This window comes from Branchiostoma floridae, chromosome 19, assembly GCF_000003815.2.
Source record: "Branchiostoma floridae strain S238N-H82 chromosome 19, Bfl_VNyyK, whole genome shotgun sequence".
Classification (NCBI taxonomy): Eukaryota; Metazoa; Chordata; class Leptocardii; order Amphioxiformes; family Branchiostomatidae; genus Branchiostoma; species Branchiostoma floridae.
In genome coordinates, this window is record NC_049997.1 from 2,291,306 (window position 1) to 2,310,022 (window position 18,717).

General features: G+C 41.8%; 1 protein-coding gene across 2 annotated transcripts in view; it reads right to left on the reverse strand.

The window, feature by feature from the left end:
• Window positions 1-3,152: 3,152 nt before the first annotated feature.
• LOC118406998 (protein sidekick-1-like) overlaps window positions 3,153-18,717 on the reverse strand; it is a 17,548-nt gene continuing 1,983 nt past the window's right edge. The window contains exons 4-10 of one of the 2 annotated variants that reach the window (XM_035807403.1): window positions 14,595-14,882; window positions 13,909-14,106; window positions 8,101-8,253; window positions 6,390-6,524; window positions 5,803-5,973; window positions 4,934-5,056; window positions 3,153-4,283 (exon numbers count right to left, since the gene is read on the reverse strand). In XM_035807403.1, the coding sequence (XP_035663296.1) occupies window positions 3,988-4,283; window positions 4,934-5,056; window positions 5,803-5,973; window positions 6,390-6,524; window positions 8,101-8,253; window positions 13,909-13,954 (924 nt within the window). In that variant the 5' untranslated portion in view covers window positions 13,955-14,106; window positions 14,595-14,882 and the 3' untranslated portion in view covers window positions 3,153-3,987. Of the gene's footprint in view, window positions 4,284-4,933; window positions 5,057-5,802; window positions 5,974-6,389; window positions 6,525-8,100; window positions 8,254-13,908; window positions 14,221-14,594; window positions 14,883-18,717 lie in introns of those variants that run through there. The other variant, XM_035807404.1, reaches the window with a different exon arrangement.

Consider the following 18,717-nt stretch of genomic DNA (forward strand, 5'->3'; position numbering starts at 1 on the left):
GTAGATAGGCATTAGATAGTTGGTTAAATGATCCAAGTAAAAGTTTTGACATAAACTACTTTAAAATAATTAATTTTGGCACTTTTCTGAGGGGTAGTTTGTTTTCTTTTGGCCTCCTGGCGTGACCTTCCGTGACCCCGCACGGAGTCCACACCTGTGCGCGAAGAGCGAAGGCTAATTAATATTCATAAGCGGGGCCCCACGATTCCGTATATACGGCAGTGTTCCCGCCAGAATTTTTTTCGGGGGCCGCCGAAGAACGCCGAAGGCCCCGGCCCGGCAGGGTCCAGGGGCAGAGCCCCGTTGGGGGTCCCAGGGTGGCGAAGCCCGCCTGAAACTCTTGCACTTTAGGCTATTCAGAAGGCTTATTGTATCAGTTTTAGGGGCATTTCTGTAATAATCACAGCAGTCACTTAACTTCTCTTCAGGAGTTTAGCGTAACAGTATTTCAGGTCAAACCGTCAAAGGCAACTAAAAACAAACTTTAACGTTACTGAGTTCAACAGTACTTATAACTTATCAGCCGAAGTTGAAACGCTAGCGATGGTATTTTCACTGCGCTGTTAGCTCCGTGCGACTGTTGTTGACGGTCTTATAACAATATATTTTGCCCCCCTGTACCCTGCCATTACAAGTGAATGACCTAACATTTGGTATAGATAGGCATAAGATAGTTGATAAAATGATCCAAGTAAAATTTTTGGCATAAAGTAGTGTAAAAGGCTTAATTACAGCACTTTTTTTAGGGGAAATTGTTTTTCTTTCGTTCTCCATGCCGTGTTCTTTCGGACGTTCACCCCACGGAGCCGACATCTGCACCTGCGTCTAGCCGACAGGAAGAGTTGATTCAATTAATGGTTCAGCCAATCAGCGAAGGGGAAAACGAAGGCTAATTAATATTCATAAGCGGGACCACACAATACGGTAACTTGAAGACTCGGGCTGTACAGACTTCTCGCCAGGATTTTTTCAAAGCGTCGGACAGTGGCCCGGGGGCCGCAGTCCTTGCATTTTAGACTATTGAGAATGCTTCTTTTATCCTTTTTTTACGGTCATATCTACGATGATCGTAGTAGTCACTTACTTCTCTTCAGCAGTTTGACTTAAAATATTTCGGGTCAAAGTTTCAAAGACAACTAAAACCTCATAAACAACAAACTTTACTTAGCTCAACAGTACTTGTAAATATTGTCCGAGTTGCCATCCTTATAATTAGTTGAAGGGCTTATTTATAGCGCCGTTAGCCGCCGTGCGATTTTTGTTGACGGTCTGATAGCCCTGCGTCGCCGCCTCGCTGATATTCCCACGGACATGTTTCAAGAAAAATGCCTGGCAAAAAACGCTGTTCTGCGTCAAATTCTATTCTATAAAACATGTGGGACTCAGTGTTACAGTCTAAATATTTTGTAGAAGCACCGCTGTGGGAAAGAAGGTCCAAGCAATGTAATACGCGCCGCGTGCCTGCGAAGCTGGTGTGTTACGCCGAATGGCGGTTATACCGGCTATATAGATACAGATACAGATACAGAATACATCACGTAGCATGAATACATTCAGCTTAAGCTCGCTGTCAACTGGCTCACGACTGTTTGAAACTATAAGTCTAATCAACAGCCGTGTTTGATTGATAGCCGGCGGCCCTTTGATCAAGTCGGCGAAAGGTGCGTTAGTTAGACAGTTTGCGTTTAGTTTTGATACGTAATTATAAGTTAGTCAGTGGTGAAAATGATTATTTTCTCATCAATATTTCTCTTCAGAATCATTTGAACTTAATTGTACATCCAAACAATTGGCTTACCTGTGCAATGTTAATATATAAGTAAAGATCAGTGTACTGAAATCATGTGTAGCGTATTGCTCCCAGTCAACAGATCAGCATTTTCTCTATAGTGACCACCTGTCTATATAGTGGCCACATTTCTATCACTGGACTGGAAAGAAAAGTGCTGTATTTTCCCCAGAGCAAATGTAGGTGTTTCCTGTGCTGTTGTTGTTTGACATAAATTTTGAACATTCAAATTGTAAGTAACTTTGAACTGCCAGAGTTTCAGCCCAATAAAACACTCTCAGCGCCAGGGTATGAACAGACTGACCTCCGAAAAGAAATCCTCGAACAAGGTTCAATCGTATCTTCCGAGTCTGGCAGGAAGTTGTTAAACTAAAATAAGATTAGGCTCGATGGCTGATTGCATACAAAGTAAAACAGTTTAACAGTTTTACAGCTTGAAGAAAACAAACGCTCCTACTACACAGTACAGTCTAACCTGTCTATAGCTGCCACTCAAGGGACCGGACAAATTTGGCCACTATAGACAGGTGGCCTCTGTATAGAGGTGGCAACTTGTAGATAAAATACCCAAGGGACCGACAAAAGTGGCCACTATGGACGGGTGGCCCCTCTGTAGAGGTGGCCCCTAATACAGGTTTGACTGTACCTGCACCTGCTTGATAGTTATTAGATCGTATGCCCTACTTGAATAAAAATGTTCACTGCAATAATGAATGTACCCACAACACAAGGACCTTATACTTTTTTATACTTACACCTAGTTATCGTACTGAAAATTTGTAATGACATTACATGAAGTCATTCAACAATTTTCAATCATGATGAAAGTTTTCTGAATGGAAGGTGTGATTATTGTCATTTTCTGAAAAATAGAAGCAAGCTCTGCTTTGACCTGGAATCAATTCACAAAACTAGTCCACTTTGGGGGATAATGTACTGTTAAGATGTTCCATTTTTGCGCAGGGGTGATTTGGAACAGTCCAATGTTGCGTGGGAAGGGGTATGGCTGAAATATGCTGTATTTGCTCTCAAGCAAATGTCGGCCTTTCTAGTTTCCAATTGCGTGTTTGTATCTTCATAAAGCCTGTCCAGCTTCCGTCACAGAATCTACATGCCAGGACAACTTGACTGCAGTTTAGATAAAGGTCGTAAGGGAACGTTAGGGAATTGTTGAATTGCTTATACTGTTCATAAAGACAAACAATGATAACAGTATATCAACATGGCTTTTAACCATACTCAATACAACACCTATAGGATCGTTAGTTCGTTTTTAATAACACCGAAAAGACGTATTGAAGGTGATTTTTTATTTCGGGGCCTGAGCAACGACAAGGCCTTGGTATCACAAAACTCAGTCATATGTGATTCCAGAAAATTTTCTGGGGTGTTTTAATGAGTTTAGCCTATATTATGTAAATTGATCGATGTGAAATATAATAAAGGACAACAAAGAGTTGAAGTGGTTTGGTTGACATGACATTTCGACTGTATCTATATGTACCCACATACACAAGCCATGGATAAAAACATTTAATTAAACAACGTCAATCAAGGGGAAAACAACACCAATTAAGAGACAAACAATGTCAATTAAGAGGGAAACAACACCAATTAAGAGGCAAACCTGATGAAAGTATTTTGTCCTTTCAATATGTAAAAAAAAGTGAGAAACTGGTAGAAATGATTATTCAACGTTAAACAGTAAAGGGACAAAGCAATATACAAAAAACGAAAAAAAAAAAACAATTGAAAAAGGACGGATATTGGAAGACAGGGCCTTTTTGCTTTTAAACAATATGGTGTATTTTTCGGCTGTACAAATGTAGTATACTTTTGCTAGAACGTTGACGAGAATGATACACATTACATTGATTACAATGACAGAAAATGCCATAGGTCTGTATTCAACACGACACAGCACAACAAAACAGTAAACTCTCAAAACAGATGGACAAAAATGATACAGATAATTCTAACACACTCCCAAAGCATGAATATTATGTCCCATTGTAGTCTCCAAGCAGATATCCGGTGGCATATTAGTATCAAAGCCAGCCAAGGAGTCTAACAGGCCAGAGGGGGTCCGTCGCCTAGGTCGGCTTCATTCTTCTGCCAGCTTTTGATACTATCTTATGCTACGTGTACCGTAAGATCTGCTTGAAGATTAGCCCCATTGGGGATGCTTCAGAAACTATTCAGGCAGGGGGTGTCTTTGCAGTATCCTGTGTCTGACAGACCACCCTTCTCCTGGACCTCTTGCACCAAACGTACACTCCCACCCCGGCTAACACCAACACTATCAGGGCAGCCAAGAGCCCCAGAACAATGGTGAGTATGCTGTTGAGAACAGGCTGAGGATCGCCTGACTGCTGTCCGATGGTGGGGGACGTCTCGGTGTTGTTGGCGAGGGAGGCAGGTGCTGTGGATGGAGGCGGTGTGAAGGTCTGTTGTGGCGGGTTTGGAGGTGTTGTCGTTGGAGGTGGAGTTGTCACTGAGATAAATCACAGAGCTGTGGTTATGTAACGATGCGACAATTTTGTACCTTCGTGAAAACGGAAGTATTGTGTTCAGGGAACTCCTGAGTCCAGCCATCACTAAACAGAGACGGTGGCCGATGTAAACTTCCTGGCACGTTTGACCAATTGCTGTCGTCACGTATCAGCAAGATCGCGTTTTAATAAGATCACGTGTCTGTAGTCTCTTATACCCCCCTCACATTAGGCGCGATTCGATCGAACGACGTGTCTGCGAGCTCTAAATTACGAAGAGGCATGACCCTGACGGGAGGGGGGAACTCTGCAATTTCTTCGTCGGCATCAGAGTCATGCCTCCTCATAAATTAGAGCTCGCAGACTCGTCGTCCGATAGAATCGCACCTAATGTGAGGGGGGTATTAAAGAGGGTCAGATTAATATGTCTATGGCAAGTTTTTGCCCGAGGACTAATAACAAGTGACAAAAAATGACAGACAAACAATGGTAAACAGTACAGTAAGCAACTACTCTAGTAAGTCTAAATCTTAATTATATCTTATTGGGTTTGACTTCTTTTTCTTAGACAGTAGAAGACAAATGACCCTACCTTTTCTATAATATGTGGCTTTTGTGATGTTAAGAGGAGAGTACTAAGTATTTGTATTACCTTCTGTGATGGTGATTGACACCTCCTGTGAATAGTCGCCCCGCCCCGCCCCGGTCTCCGCCGCCACACGGAAGGTGTAGGTCTCCTGGAGCACCAACCCCGAGATGGGGAACTCTGTCACGTCTGTCAGGGAGAAGTGAGACATGTGAATGGCCTGGAGTCCAGCCTTGTTCGCTTTGTTCCGCTCCCGAAGATCGCTTGTTGGCGAGTAGCGACCTTTGGGAGCGGACACAAAGCTAACAAGGCTGGACTCAAGGCTAACTTGTGAAGTCTACTTACTGGATTAGGAATGCTTATCAAACGCAAAACATCAAAACAGGCGTTATTCAAAGCGTGAATTAAAGTTTTATATAATGGCATACGGAGCTCAATGACAAGTTTCTTTCTTCACAACCAAAGAGTTACATTTCGGTGACCGTTTGTCACTTTTCTTAAGGCAATAATGGTTGGATATATTTAGCATTGCCGCTAGGTGTCGCTCCTGCAGTGTTAACAGTGTTGTTCCAAACAAAACATGAGGTATTGTCACACATAGATTTACATAGATACGGTGCGAAGTATAACCAGTTATTATTGCCCCGAGGAAGGTGAAAGACGATTCCCTAAACATCGCCTGTTGTAACTCTTGGGTTGTGAATAAATAACAATGACAATCTTTGTCGTTAAAGAATTTTGTCATTCAGTCATTCACCAACTTAATGAAATTATCAACGGTGGTATACCGAACTCATATGGCCGAAGTTTAAAGAATATACTCACTTTACAAGTATTTGCTCCAACATTGAAATCTCAATCCACAGGATTGGAAAATACATACTCTTCCGCATGAATATAACCTAATTATAAAGAGCTCTTGCACAGCCACTCACCTGTGTCTGTCTCTGTGACCGTGGTCCAGGCGTCATCACCAGAAGCACGGTACTCGATGATCCACTGTGTCAAGACCAGCGGCTCGGACCCCTCCGGGCGGTCAAAGGTCACCAGCACATTCGAAGTGGTCGGAGTTTCCAAGGCCAAGTTCAGGGGCGGCCCAGGAAAGTCTACAAGGTCAGGACAAAAATTAAAGAGAGTTAGTTGAGTTGGTGACTTCAAATGCCAGTTGGAATAAAGGATTATGACTGATTTTAAGATTGTTCACAGCAAAACGACAATATCATATCAAAATCGAGCCATTTTTGGATACCGTGGATTGATAAGGACACTGACGAAAGAAAACGGATGTTTTATCTGAAACGTCTGGCCGTTTCCAAAATCATATCCAGTAACGACGGTGAAGACAACGGATGGCTGTCTGAAACGTCTCATCAAATCCAGTTGCCTGAGTAACTGCTTTTTGGCGAATCATATATCCAGTTGCTTGAGTAATTGCTATTTAGCTTAACTTTAATTTTTTGTTTCCGCAAACATTCCGGCCCGGCCCCGGTTTGGAAATGTGACCTATTAAATCCTAACTCACCGTCCACGATGACCCGTACAGTGACGGTGTCCGTGAAGCCGTTAGACAGCTCCCCTGTACACACCCAGTCTCCCGCGTCCGACAGCACCAGGTTCTGGATGATCAGGCCGTTCATCGTGCTAGTCGTGCGATCCCCTGTGTGATACATGTACCAAGACACACCATTGGTTGAGACATTTGATGACGTATTTTATTAACCAATAGCTTAACGATTTTCTAACGACGTGTGAAATAAAAAGTGATATTACCTTGAAGTAGTGTTTTGACACATTGTGTTTTGAGATGCCGTTTACCTCAATACACACTAACACACAGTATATGTAGGGCGTAATGAAGGGTATATTCTTGTGATGATACGTTTTATAACTAACAATTTGTAATTTCTATAACATTTGGACAGAGAGATAAGAAGATTATAATAGCTTTTTTGCACGTCCTTTGCACAAGTTATATTAGGTGCAAAGTATGGTGTCTTCTGGTATATATTAACTACAATTCCATAGGGCTATTACCTATTACAAGACTATGTGATGGTCAGCCACCCATACTTGTATATAAAATTTATAACGTTATATACATATATGGCATGTCTACTGGTACTGGTTTGCAGTCCTATTTTGACCTCCTTCCTCGCCTTTCTCTTCGACCCGACGGCTGCTACCCTCTCAGTCTCAAAGATTGATACAAGACTAACATCTATTATCATAATACCGGTACGTTTACGACGATTTCTCTAGCCATACTGATTTGACAAATTGTCAACGCATCATTTTCTCCAGTTACATGTTGCCGTTATAGGTTACCCTTGCCACTTCTTCTGTGTAACTTTTCTGCCACTCTTGTCCTGCTAAAAGCGCAATATTTTAATTGTAACACGCCACGGAATTACACGGCGAACGGGCGCGTGGTTGGGAGGGGGTAAAAATACCGGCCGGAAGAAACACGGCACAATTAACTGTCGCTATGTACCTTTATACATCCCCTGATGTTCCTTCTTTTTCTGTCAGTAAATGCATAAAACATAAACCTGCATGAGCATACAAAATGTCATGAGAAAACGGACGTATACTGTCAAGAATTTTCATTTAACTTCTGTCCGTCACAACCGCTATGACGGAACACTTCACTGCTAGCGTAGATATAAAAATGGCGGGAAATGGCTGCGTACGTTCAATTTTGCCCATTCAGTCGTAGATCCGGGCTATTATGCAACGGTTCTTCACACTTTTACATGAGTTGTAGGTCACCAACAGAAATTCAAGATTGTTGTTGAATCATGTTCGTCTTGTGCCGTGAGCATGTGTAATTATGATCTACAAATCTGGCAATGAATTCGAATGTGACAGTGTGTTCGTCCCACGACGAGCTGCCTACCCCGAAAAAGATACTGAAAACTTTTGGCCTTGTTGCCTTCGAATGCATTGTTATCGATGCTTTGTAAATGATGTATTGGACACCTAGATGTCTGAAGTGTGCACACCTCAGAAATAACTATTGTTGCATGTGTAGATCTCTTTAAATTCCATTATTTTTGATCGGCCGGTATAAGTCTTATGCCGGTATTATGCCAATGCATGTTATATGTAGTATGGGATGATTGTGCTATTTTTATACAATCATCTGAGTAATTTCCAACGTCTAGACAGTCTTTAAATGAGTGTAGGGTGCTGAGATTACAGTTCTCTTCGTGTTCCGTGATGGTTTTTCTCACCTTGGTTGGGCACGATTACACTGTTGAAGAGCCAGTTGGTGTTGGGTACCTCCTCACCGTCTGACGTCACCACGCAGTAGATCAGGAACGGGTTGTTCGCCAGGCCCGTCTGGGGGGAGGGGCAGTCAAACGTGATCTGTGCCACCACACCGTCTGTAGGAGATAAAACAACGTCATTATTATTCCATGGGGGCCGAAATTGACCTTGACCTTCGTCCTCCTAACAACCTCCTATTAAACAGTATCATTCCAATCTATCCAGTGGTTCACGTCTTGACTGCAAATACTGGCCGAAGGCGTGTGGCGTCACGGCAGAGTATTCCTAAATCTACACCACTCCATGGCCTGGAGCAGATAAAAACATCATCACCACGGTACCATAAAGAACAGGGGGCCCAAAATTAACCTTTGCCTTCGTACTCCTAACAGCTATCAACATGCCAAGTATTATTCCAATCCATTCAGTGGTTCATACACCAAAACATAACAAATACACCACCGTTTTTACAGAGTAATGTTCTTCTTTAAAGAATCGCTTGAATCATTTCACATCTCTACATGCACAGTGGAAGGGAATGCCCCTTACAGTTTAGCCTTACAGTTTAGCTCCTGGTTCTAAATAATTGGTAACTGGGAGACCCTGGTTCAATCCGGGGTAGGGCATCTCGGTTGGGGCTGCGCTTGTCTTTCGGGAGGGACGTAGACTGGGGTCCCGTGTTCAAGAAAGTGTCTCAAGCACGTTCAATGGGAAGGGCTAGCAACCCCTCCTGCTACTGAAATAGGAAGGAAAGTTGTTGCCCTATACATGTACACCAGTAGGCAATGCAAAGGTCTGAACGAGCGTTCTTAAAAACATCATTTGAATCATTTTCATATCGTTGTAAGGCCCCCTTTCCACTAGACGGCGATCACGCTGCGCTCTCACTGCGACCTAAATAGGATATGTGTAATCTTCACTTTCACACTTGGTATATCATACAAAACGTAAAAGTGTGACTGAGAAGACAACAAAACACACGAGGTGTAAAAAGATTCGTTTCTTGTCTATAGAATTCGTTGAGCGATCTGTAAAATTTTAGGTCGTAGAGAGAGCGCCGTCCTAGTGGAAAGGGGGTATAATCATCTAAACGTATAGCGGAAATCGTGTGCAACAGACGGCACTTAAAGCAGACGACCTTATCTATGGTAATCGGGCAGGAGCCTCAGTGGTCATCAGCTTAGGTCAACATCGTTCCGCATCGCTACAACGTGAAGTGTACGTCCTAATGTGTTAAACAGGGCGGAACCTTCTAGAGCGGGTAAACAGGGTGTTGTGTTGTAGTTGAACCCTGGGGATAAGTGTAAGTGGGGTCATGCATCCATCACTCTGACAGCCAAACAGTTCACGAAAAGGATACAAAAACTACACTGTTGACAGCATTGTAAAGAAGGAGTTGTTGTAAAAAAGTAATGTTTGGTTTATTGTCTAAAAGGATTGCTGAGTCATTCGGCTTCAGGAAGCCAACGGTCCTTCCTACTTAAAGTGAAACAGTCGCAATAACAAATGGTTGTATCGGATACAACTTTTATTCTGGTCTAAAGTTAATGCCGGTTAGTCTGTCTAACAAGTAGTTACAAGCTGAAACAGCTAACACCGTAGCGTAAAATTGTCACTGACAAGGATAGTATCTATACTACATGTACACTTCCCATCTAAACTGTACTGTTGAAGTGAATTCTTCATTCATTTCCCGAGTACATGGCAGATTCTTTTAAGGTGGTAAAGTGATCACTGTTCATCTTTGCGTATTTTCTTTCAAGTGTCTAGAACCGTCGGTTCGTCCAAGAGGAAAAATTCCCTACTTTGCAGATGCCGCAAGATAGATTGAAAGGGGAAAATTGCACGGTTGTTAGTCTCCATGTGAAAATCTACAAAGTCTCTCATCAATAATGATTCAGATGAAAATTATTCCGGTATTTCACGATGATAAGTTACTTTTTAAAATGCATGATCCCTCTACAACTTGTCATGTACCGTTGTCCAATTTCTATACAGGAAATAGCGATCATATGAGTCGTACTCTTACGTTCTGGTTCTTGCATGATGATTCAAACAAAGATGATTTCCATGTCCCAACGACACAACAAGTGGTCCTTTGCCATGATTGAATCCTCCACTCTCTAATTAGCTGAGTGAACTGAAACCCGAGCCCTCTTCTCGAGGCTTATTAAAGCCGTGACTGGAGGTTTGTGAACTCATGGATTTCCTCGAGAGCTCTCCACGTCCATTTGCACGACATTTCGGCGACCGAAAACCAGAATAAATTGATTCGGTAAACACTCGGCCATTTCCCGAGGGATCGTAGATTGTAGTGAAGTGCTATAGCCGACCAGGTCTAGTGCAGCCCGACGTTAAGCTAAGGGCACAACCCGCCGTACGTGCAATTTTTCCGTACGTTATTTTTTTTTGGGGGGGGGGGGGACGTACGCCACGTAATTCTGAAAACGTTCAGGCTGTACAGGGCAGGCGCGTCGCCCGTACTGGCACGTACGGGGGCGAATCCACAGCCCGATGGCACACAAAGTTTTGCCTGCACGTCAGGTTCTGCGGCGTGTCTGCGTGCTCTAAAATCCGTCGGATTCCCTACGAGTTCGTAAGGAGGCGGTACTTACCACTTACGGATCCAAAAGATTGCCCACGTTTTGGCACGTAGACGGCGCGTATTGGCACGTACGGGTTGTGCCCTTAGCTTTTGCAAAGGTGGACTCTCACGGCACTTGGGGCACCGGTGCGGCACTGTGGGGTGCGTAGATGGCTCAACAAATTTCAGAGATAAAGAACGAATTTTTTTCCGTTTTATGTAATTTGTTTGTATTGTAAGCCACACTGTTACGTATCACGCAATATCTAAATTATTAAAAGTCGTGAAAATAACGCAACAGCGCCGCGGTGAACGAACCCCGCAGTGCCGCGCCGGTACCCCAAGTGCAGTGAGATATCACCTTAACGGTTCAGGAGAGGCTGTGCACGTTTTGTATGTAATGGACACTGTGGAAGATGTATGTAACGTTAATACACTTCATACACGTCCTCGATATAAGGCCAACAGGAGAAACTCACTATGTCCACGGGCTTTCACCATCTGGAAAATTCATGAAAAGGTCATTTCTACTAAAATAACCACGTATAAAACCTCATGAAAATTGCATCTCTACTAAAATCACAAAATCCACTCATCGCTTAATTGTGTGACAATATCAAACACTGCCTCCAAAGCATTCGAGAAATCCCTGCGGTAATGCACGTGAAACACCAGAAAGATATATGAAGACTTGACATTTTGTATATTTTACGTTATAACGTTAGTATCTGTGTATCAGATAGATCCATTTAGACAACATTGTAGCTATATTGTATCTTTCAAAGTTTGTATAAAACGTATTTGTATATACCCTCGCATTCGGACACGAGTTTGCAAATAAAGATTATTATCATTATCATTGCCGCATTCAAACATGGAACTTTATTATTAAATTTACAGACGTTTTCTTTTCATGTGTTGATACATAAGTGTAGCTAGGTATTCTGAAGAGCGTTGTACTCGTTGACAGAATGCGCCATTGATTTTTGTTATTAAAACCTGCGCCCACACTGTGCATACAATAACGTATGCCATGGCAACGGCCGTCAACAGAATCTCTACACATTACTCACACTGTATCAGCTATTTGGAATGTACTTCGTGTCAAAACGTGAGGGTATGAGAAAATAAAGGTTTGTTTTTGAGATTTTTTCAATGATTCCTAGCTACGTGTGCAAACTATGATAGAATAATTACAGAATGTCTTTCAATTGGCGGTTTTGACTCCGCAAAAGCTATTGATTCAGTGAAAGAGCTCACTCAACTACGGCGGGTACATTTCATGCATAATGCCAATAAATTAGATAATTTGTGACTGTTTCTAATATAGAATTGCTGTAAAGTTTAGCATAGGGTAGCCTTCTTCAGTTCTACGCAGACATCTGTGAGCGCAGGCGGGGGTGGGTGGACTGATTGGCGACTTTTATATGGGCCAGGTTTTGTAATTCTAGTCCCCATAGCAGGCTCGGGGATAGTATTCAGCGGCGGCTGGCAAACAGCGACCCTGTACAAAAAAAAAATGGCCAGCAAAAGTGTATTATGAGCCAAAAAAGGTCCGAGAGAGCCTGCTTTGGAGGCTACCCGTACTATCCCTTCACCCTAGATAGCTTGCCGGTGTTCCTATACTCTACCTTACGTGAATGTAGACGGTATGTGAGCCCCCGTAAACTAAGGTGACACTCTAACAAGCCCCTTCTTGTATACAGTACTTTCATGCTGATTGAATCGGGCTAACATGTACTAGTGTCTTGAGAGTTGGAGACACTACGTGAAAGACAGAAGAGCTGTCGTCTGTTTACTCTAGGACGTTCTCTCAGCCCCCTCAGTAGTCGGACGGCCCATCGCCCCTTTGATGGTCTGTCATTCAAATCTTAACGACTGTGTGCTTAAACATATTGATCGCGCATTGACGAAGAAGAAGCACAAAAACACAGAAGAAGGGCGTTTTCTCTACGCACCTAGGAATGACAAGTTCTTTCCAAGAACTGTACCTTTAAGCAACAGACTCCTTCCTGATTGCTAAAAGCTAAAAGTCTGTTCATCTTTGTCTTGAAAAGTTTTAGCCTAAAACTTTTAAAGAAAACTTTTCAAGACAAAGGTGAACAGGCATCTGTTGTCATAATGAGTGACCCACACTGAGCCCTGGGTGTATAATTTTCTGTATCTAGAACTGAAGTAAATTAAAGGATAATTTAGGAATTTCTTTAACAGAAAGTGCGAAACAAGTCTTCAATGCCTTAGGTTTCCATATGCCATTTCCTAGTCGGATTAACAGACGGCGTAAAAAACTGCGTGAAAGTACAAATCGGTTAAACCACGGCGAAAACTTACAAGTTCTTTAGAACCTGAAGTAATGTTGTTGCAAGGTTAAAAGGAGAGAAATAAGAAGAACGTGTGAAAAAGCTTCTCTGATCCGCGGAGTTGAAAGGCAAGTTCAGGTAATCCCCTTGCTCTCACATGTCCTGAGGTGAAAAGCTCAATGGTAAGGAGCTTGGTGTATTTTTCCGTGCGCTTATCCCACCAGGTACTAAAACAGTCACGTTTTGAGAGAAAGGATCGTGGAATATTCTGTGTAGCCATACCTACCTACATGTAGCGGCAGTACCTTCTAGAAGAACTGTTTTCGACATTGCATTTATTACTTAGAACGCTCTTTGTTGTCGAGTAGAAGTCGCTAAAATTCATTTCACTGCCTCATAACTTTTTGGGGATGATTTCGCGTAATGCAGTCTTTTTTTCAGACCCTGTCGGTGATTATTTCGCACATTATATCACCATTGGTGTTGGTTAGGAGTATACAGTAATCGCCGGGAGACTAAATTCGAAGTCCAAGTTGAGTGTCCTTTACTCGCTGTTAGAAATCCTCAGAGACCAATCTTACTTGACTTTAGGGAATTCAAAATGCGTTGAGGAATTTCAGAGATTGTAATTCTGTCCCCATGCCACAGGGTGGAAAACAATGAACAGCAACATCCTTGAAATGTGATTTTTTGTTCCAAAACTCAACCAAAACTTAACATGTCGTTTGCGCATAGATATCAGCCATACAATGCCACAATGCTCCACCAATGCTTTGACAACGTCCGTGATCATATTTGCTCATTCGCACAACTACTCGTCTTTCCATTTTGTTTTCCTTTCTTATCCTATACTCATATACTCTCCACACAAGAAGCCGATAACTTACCTGACAAAACGAACACCAGTAACCAAGCGATCCAAGCGCACTTCATGTTCCTCTGTGGACCTTGCGGTGAGATATGGCGTCCCGAAATTTATCAACGTCAGAGTTTTTCCGTGTAGGACAGACTCCCCAAAAACCTCGAAGTGATCCCACCGCCACGGCAGCCTCTTCAGAACTAGACGCATCCCCCCAAAGTGGGTCCTAATGATAACCAAGTGCTGACGTCACAGGAAATCAGTGATTCAGCTAATTTGAATATTCGGGATTCGTGTGATTTCATGAGTCACAAGTTGGGCGCACTGAATTCGTAGTATCTGTACTTGACCAATATGGAAACGTGTTAAGAGGACTTAAATATCAGAAGCTGACTCGAGATTTTGCCTATATTCCCATGATTGAACAAAGCGTAATATTACCGAGCACAAAGCCTTGTTTATATTCATAGCTTTATTTAAACCTATTAGCGCTAAGTGGATTAGTAAAACTTACAACAAAGGGACTGAATGTAACCCTAGTACCGGCTAGATGTAATAACACTCTCGCTATTTCTGGTAGGGATAAAAATATCTGACATCGACAGGTACACAGCTAATTTTGCATTTTGGAACAAAACGGAACGGGCTTGATAGAGGACAGGGCGTCTGAAGACGACTGAAACGACGTCGTTCGTAGCCACAGCGTGCACGTACCTAGCTTAGGTTTCCACTCCAAGCGTCACGCCATTTTGCCGCTCGCTGATAAGCTTGTTTCAGTCGCCAGTCGACTGTTACTTTTCCAACAGACTGGCCCCGGATAAGCCGAGTCGAGGACAATCCAGCCTGGCGACGTGTTGATTCAACCTCCGGAGAGAATGGGAGCCAGCTTATTGTTTTTGTCGCCACGACAACGGGGAAGTGCAAAGTCTGGACTGGACGACAAGACTCTGAGAAAGTGGACCATCGATGTTGTGGAAATAGTACAAGTGTTTGATATGGTTTCTGTATGAGGGAAAATTTATATTTATATATTAACGATCGTGGGGGAATGAGATCTAAAGTGGTCGTACAGAAGATAAATTGTTATTGAATGAATGAAAGAGCTTTATTGTACATTCATGCCTCATTCACGGGCTATGTACGTAAACACATAGCAGAAAGCAGAACCAACAAGATACAATTTAACTGCTTGTAAGTGCTAAGCTAACAGGATGGTCAACATCTTCTCGCTTCTTTGTTCAAGTGTATACATATGATCAGATATGTTTGATATTGTTGATAAGCCATACTATCTTAATTTTATGGATGACATTCTCTAGAGACCCCAAAACTAATGCGCGAAGGTGAAAAATAGACAAATCCAGCAAAAATAAAACACTGCAAATAAATTTGTTAACACGGCCTAAAATTGACTCCCGGGCGGCTGACAGGAAAACCGCAGCTTTGTAATTTAGCTATCAACAAACTCATTTGTTTACGATGTTACAGCGTTCCAGAAATAACGCTTAAAACTAGAAAGGCCGACATTTGCTTGAGAGCAAATACAGCATATTTCAGCCATAATGCAACAATAGGCCTTGAGGTCGTTGGCCATTGGAAAATGACCCCAAAAAATCCCAAATATATCATTTTAAAGTGTTCCATGCCAAAAATTATACATGGGTCCTTTGGATAAATATCTAGAGCACCGCTTAACCAAATTTCGGGTCATTTGGTTGTAAAACGAGGGAACAGGAGCCAAAAATGTCCAATTTTTGTCCAAAAACGGCCATAAAATCGCAATATTTAGCATTACGTTGTACTGTATGGAAAAACTGTTATTGAATTCATGCACACATAATTGAAGGGCACTTTTATACCAAATTTCAGGTCATTTGGTTGTAAAACGAGGGTACAGGAGGCAAAAATGTGCTTTTTTTTGTCAAAAAATGGCCAAAAATCGCAAAATTAAGCATTTTGTTCTACCGTATGCCAAAACTGTTTTTAAATCTGGGTGGGCATATGATCAGGGCACCTCTGTACCAAATTTCATGTCATTCGGCTGTAATACCAGGGCACAGGAGCCCGAAATATACATAAAAATTGACAAAAAACTCAATAAAATCATTTTGAAGGCAGATATGAAAAAAATGGAAAAAACACCTGAGGGTATTGGCTTACTCTACCTTTGTGCCAAATTTCAAGTCAATCGGTTTAAAAACGGCGGAGTTGATTCGATTTGAAGATTTGACAGGAGAAAGAAAGAAAGAAAGAAACACTAGAAAGGCCGACATTTGCTTGAGAGCAAATACAGCATATTTCAGCCATCTCCCTCCTCATGTAACAATAGACTGTTCCAAAATCACCTATGTGCAAAAATGGAACACTAATCTGCTTAAAATGACTTCTAACTACTAATCACACTTATGAGCAAAAATGAATCTTACAAAAAACTCTTCAATAATGGACTCTTCTAGTGCACCCCATGTAGAAAGGTAAAATAGACGACTCCAAAAACACTTCCGCTAAGAAATGGAATTTTGAATGATCAGCCGTCCAAAACCATATTTAAAAAAACCCTCTGTGCAAGAATCGACTCTTCCTGTTATACCTCTATGTAAAGTGGAGCGATCCAAAAATACATCAGCTAAAATAGGACATGGACATAATCACCAAAGTCCACAAAATGAATTTAAAAAAATACCCCCTTCATTGAAGAATGGAATCTCCCAGCACACCCTGTTTAAAATTGCACAATAGACAAGTCCAGAAATACTCACAGTACATGGCCTTTTGTATAATAAGCATCCCAGTTCAAAACTGAATTTTAATAAAGTTCCCCGTGCATGAATGGACTCTTCCAGATAACACCAGGCTTGCTGATTGGCTGCCGAATCCTCCTCATGTGTAGTCTTCAGGTGGGGGTCAACTTCCATTCAACAAATGGAATTCAGAATCATCACCAATGTCCAAAACTGAATTTTAAAAAAATTCCCCCTATGTGCAAAAATGGACTGTCCCAGTAGTAGTCTTATGTCAAGTGGTTCAGTGCAAAAACACTTCCGCTAAAAAGAGCATTGGCATTATCACCAAAGTCTAAAAGTAAATTTTAAAAAACACCCCCTGTCCAACAATGGACTCTTCCAGCAAAATCAGCTCGCTCATTGGTTGGTCATTAATTGCATTTACCTTGTCCCCCAACCACCTGGATGTCTATGGACTAGGAAGGTAGGTAGATAATTGGATCTACCTGGCACACCTGTGGCCCTGACACACCAGAATGACCTAGAGGTCGTTGACCTCGGCACCTCAATCTCACATATCCAAAACTCTCCCACAAAACCTCCTTATAGAGCCATTTTGAAGTAATTTATACCAAATATTATACATGGATCCTTTGAATAAGTATCTAGGGCACCTCTGCCCCAAATTTCAGGTCATTTGGATGTAATACCATGGTAAAGGGGGCCAAATTATACAGTTTTGGTCCAAAAGTTGCAATAAAACCTTAATAAAATCATTTAAGGAGCAGATATGAAAAAAATGAAAAAAACACATTTTGGTATTGGCCCACTCTACCCTTGTGCCAAATTTCAGGTCAGTCGGTCTAGGAATGGCGGAGATGAATCACTTTGAAGATTTGACAGGAGAAAGAAAGAAAGAAAGAAACATTACGAATACAATATATTTCACCATACTATGTATGGCTGAAATATAATTACGAATACAATATATTTCACCATACCTATGGTATGGCTGAAATATAATCACACAAACCAAAGGCGCTGCATGAAGACATATTTTCGTTGCAAAAGTTAGAGTTACAGGATAGCCGGTTGCGTTTTTGATCGACATCCGATTATACATTGCTATATGATGTTCATTTAGATAATCACAGGGAATGAATATGACCTTATCTGAGCGCCCCAAAGTGAGTCAGGCCAAAGTGCATTGCATATTATGCCCTGGTTATCTAGCTACTAAGCTAGCATTCGCACATTATACCACACATGTTCTGTATAACACATTGTCGATCAAAAACGCGGTTTACTTTTCTGTTTTCCTTTTGAACCAAACAGAGGGTGACTTGATGCAGTGTTTTTACTTTGATATCGTCATTTTGCGGTCAATAACCGAGATAAACGACTTGGAAGGGAGCTGCGGCTGCAGTACTCCAGTCAGCCGCTATGAGTCTCTTTTAGACCACATCTACGAAATTGCTCGCACATACATACAATGCATACACGTATAACTTACATTGCATACACGCATAAATACATACATTCCATGGCATACGTGCATACAAATATTGCATGCACGCATACAGAATTATATTTTGCCTACACTCATACATGAATACATTCCGCACACACACACACATTTCTTATACATACATGCATTGCATACACTTCATACACACATACATTGCATATACATGCATACACATTGCATGTACACTTACATTGCCTACACACATGTTCATTGCATACACTCAATCATTGCGTACACGCATGAACTACAGACGCACATACATGCATTTCATACACGCATGCACATTTTGCATGCATATATACATTCTACACGCACATACTGTACATTGCATACACGTTTACACACGTTGTTTACAAGCATACATACATTCATACACACATTGCATTATATTCAAGCATGCATTAGTCATACATCGCCTACACACACACATTGCCTACATGCATGCATTGCATACATACATTGCATACAGATACATAAATTATGCATACACGCATGCATTACATATACAAGCATACAAAGTCTAGACTGACACGTAGCCTGCAACTTTCAGCTGCCTGCCGTCTCCGTCTTCTTTGGGGGTGGGCCC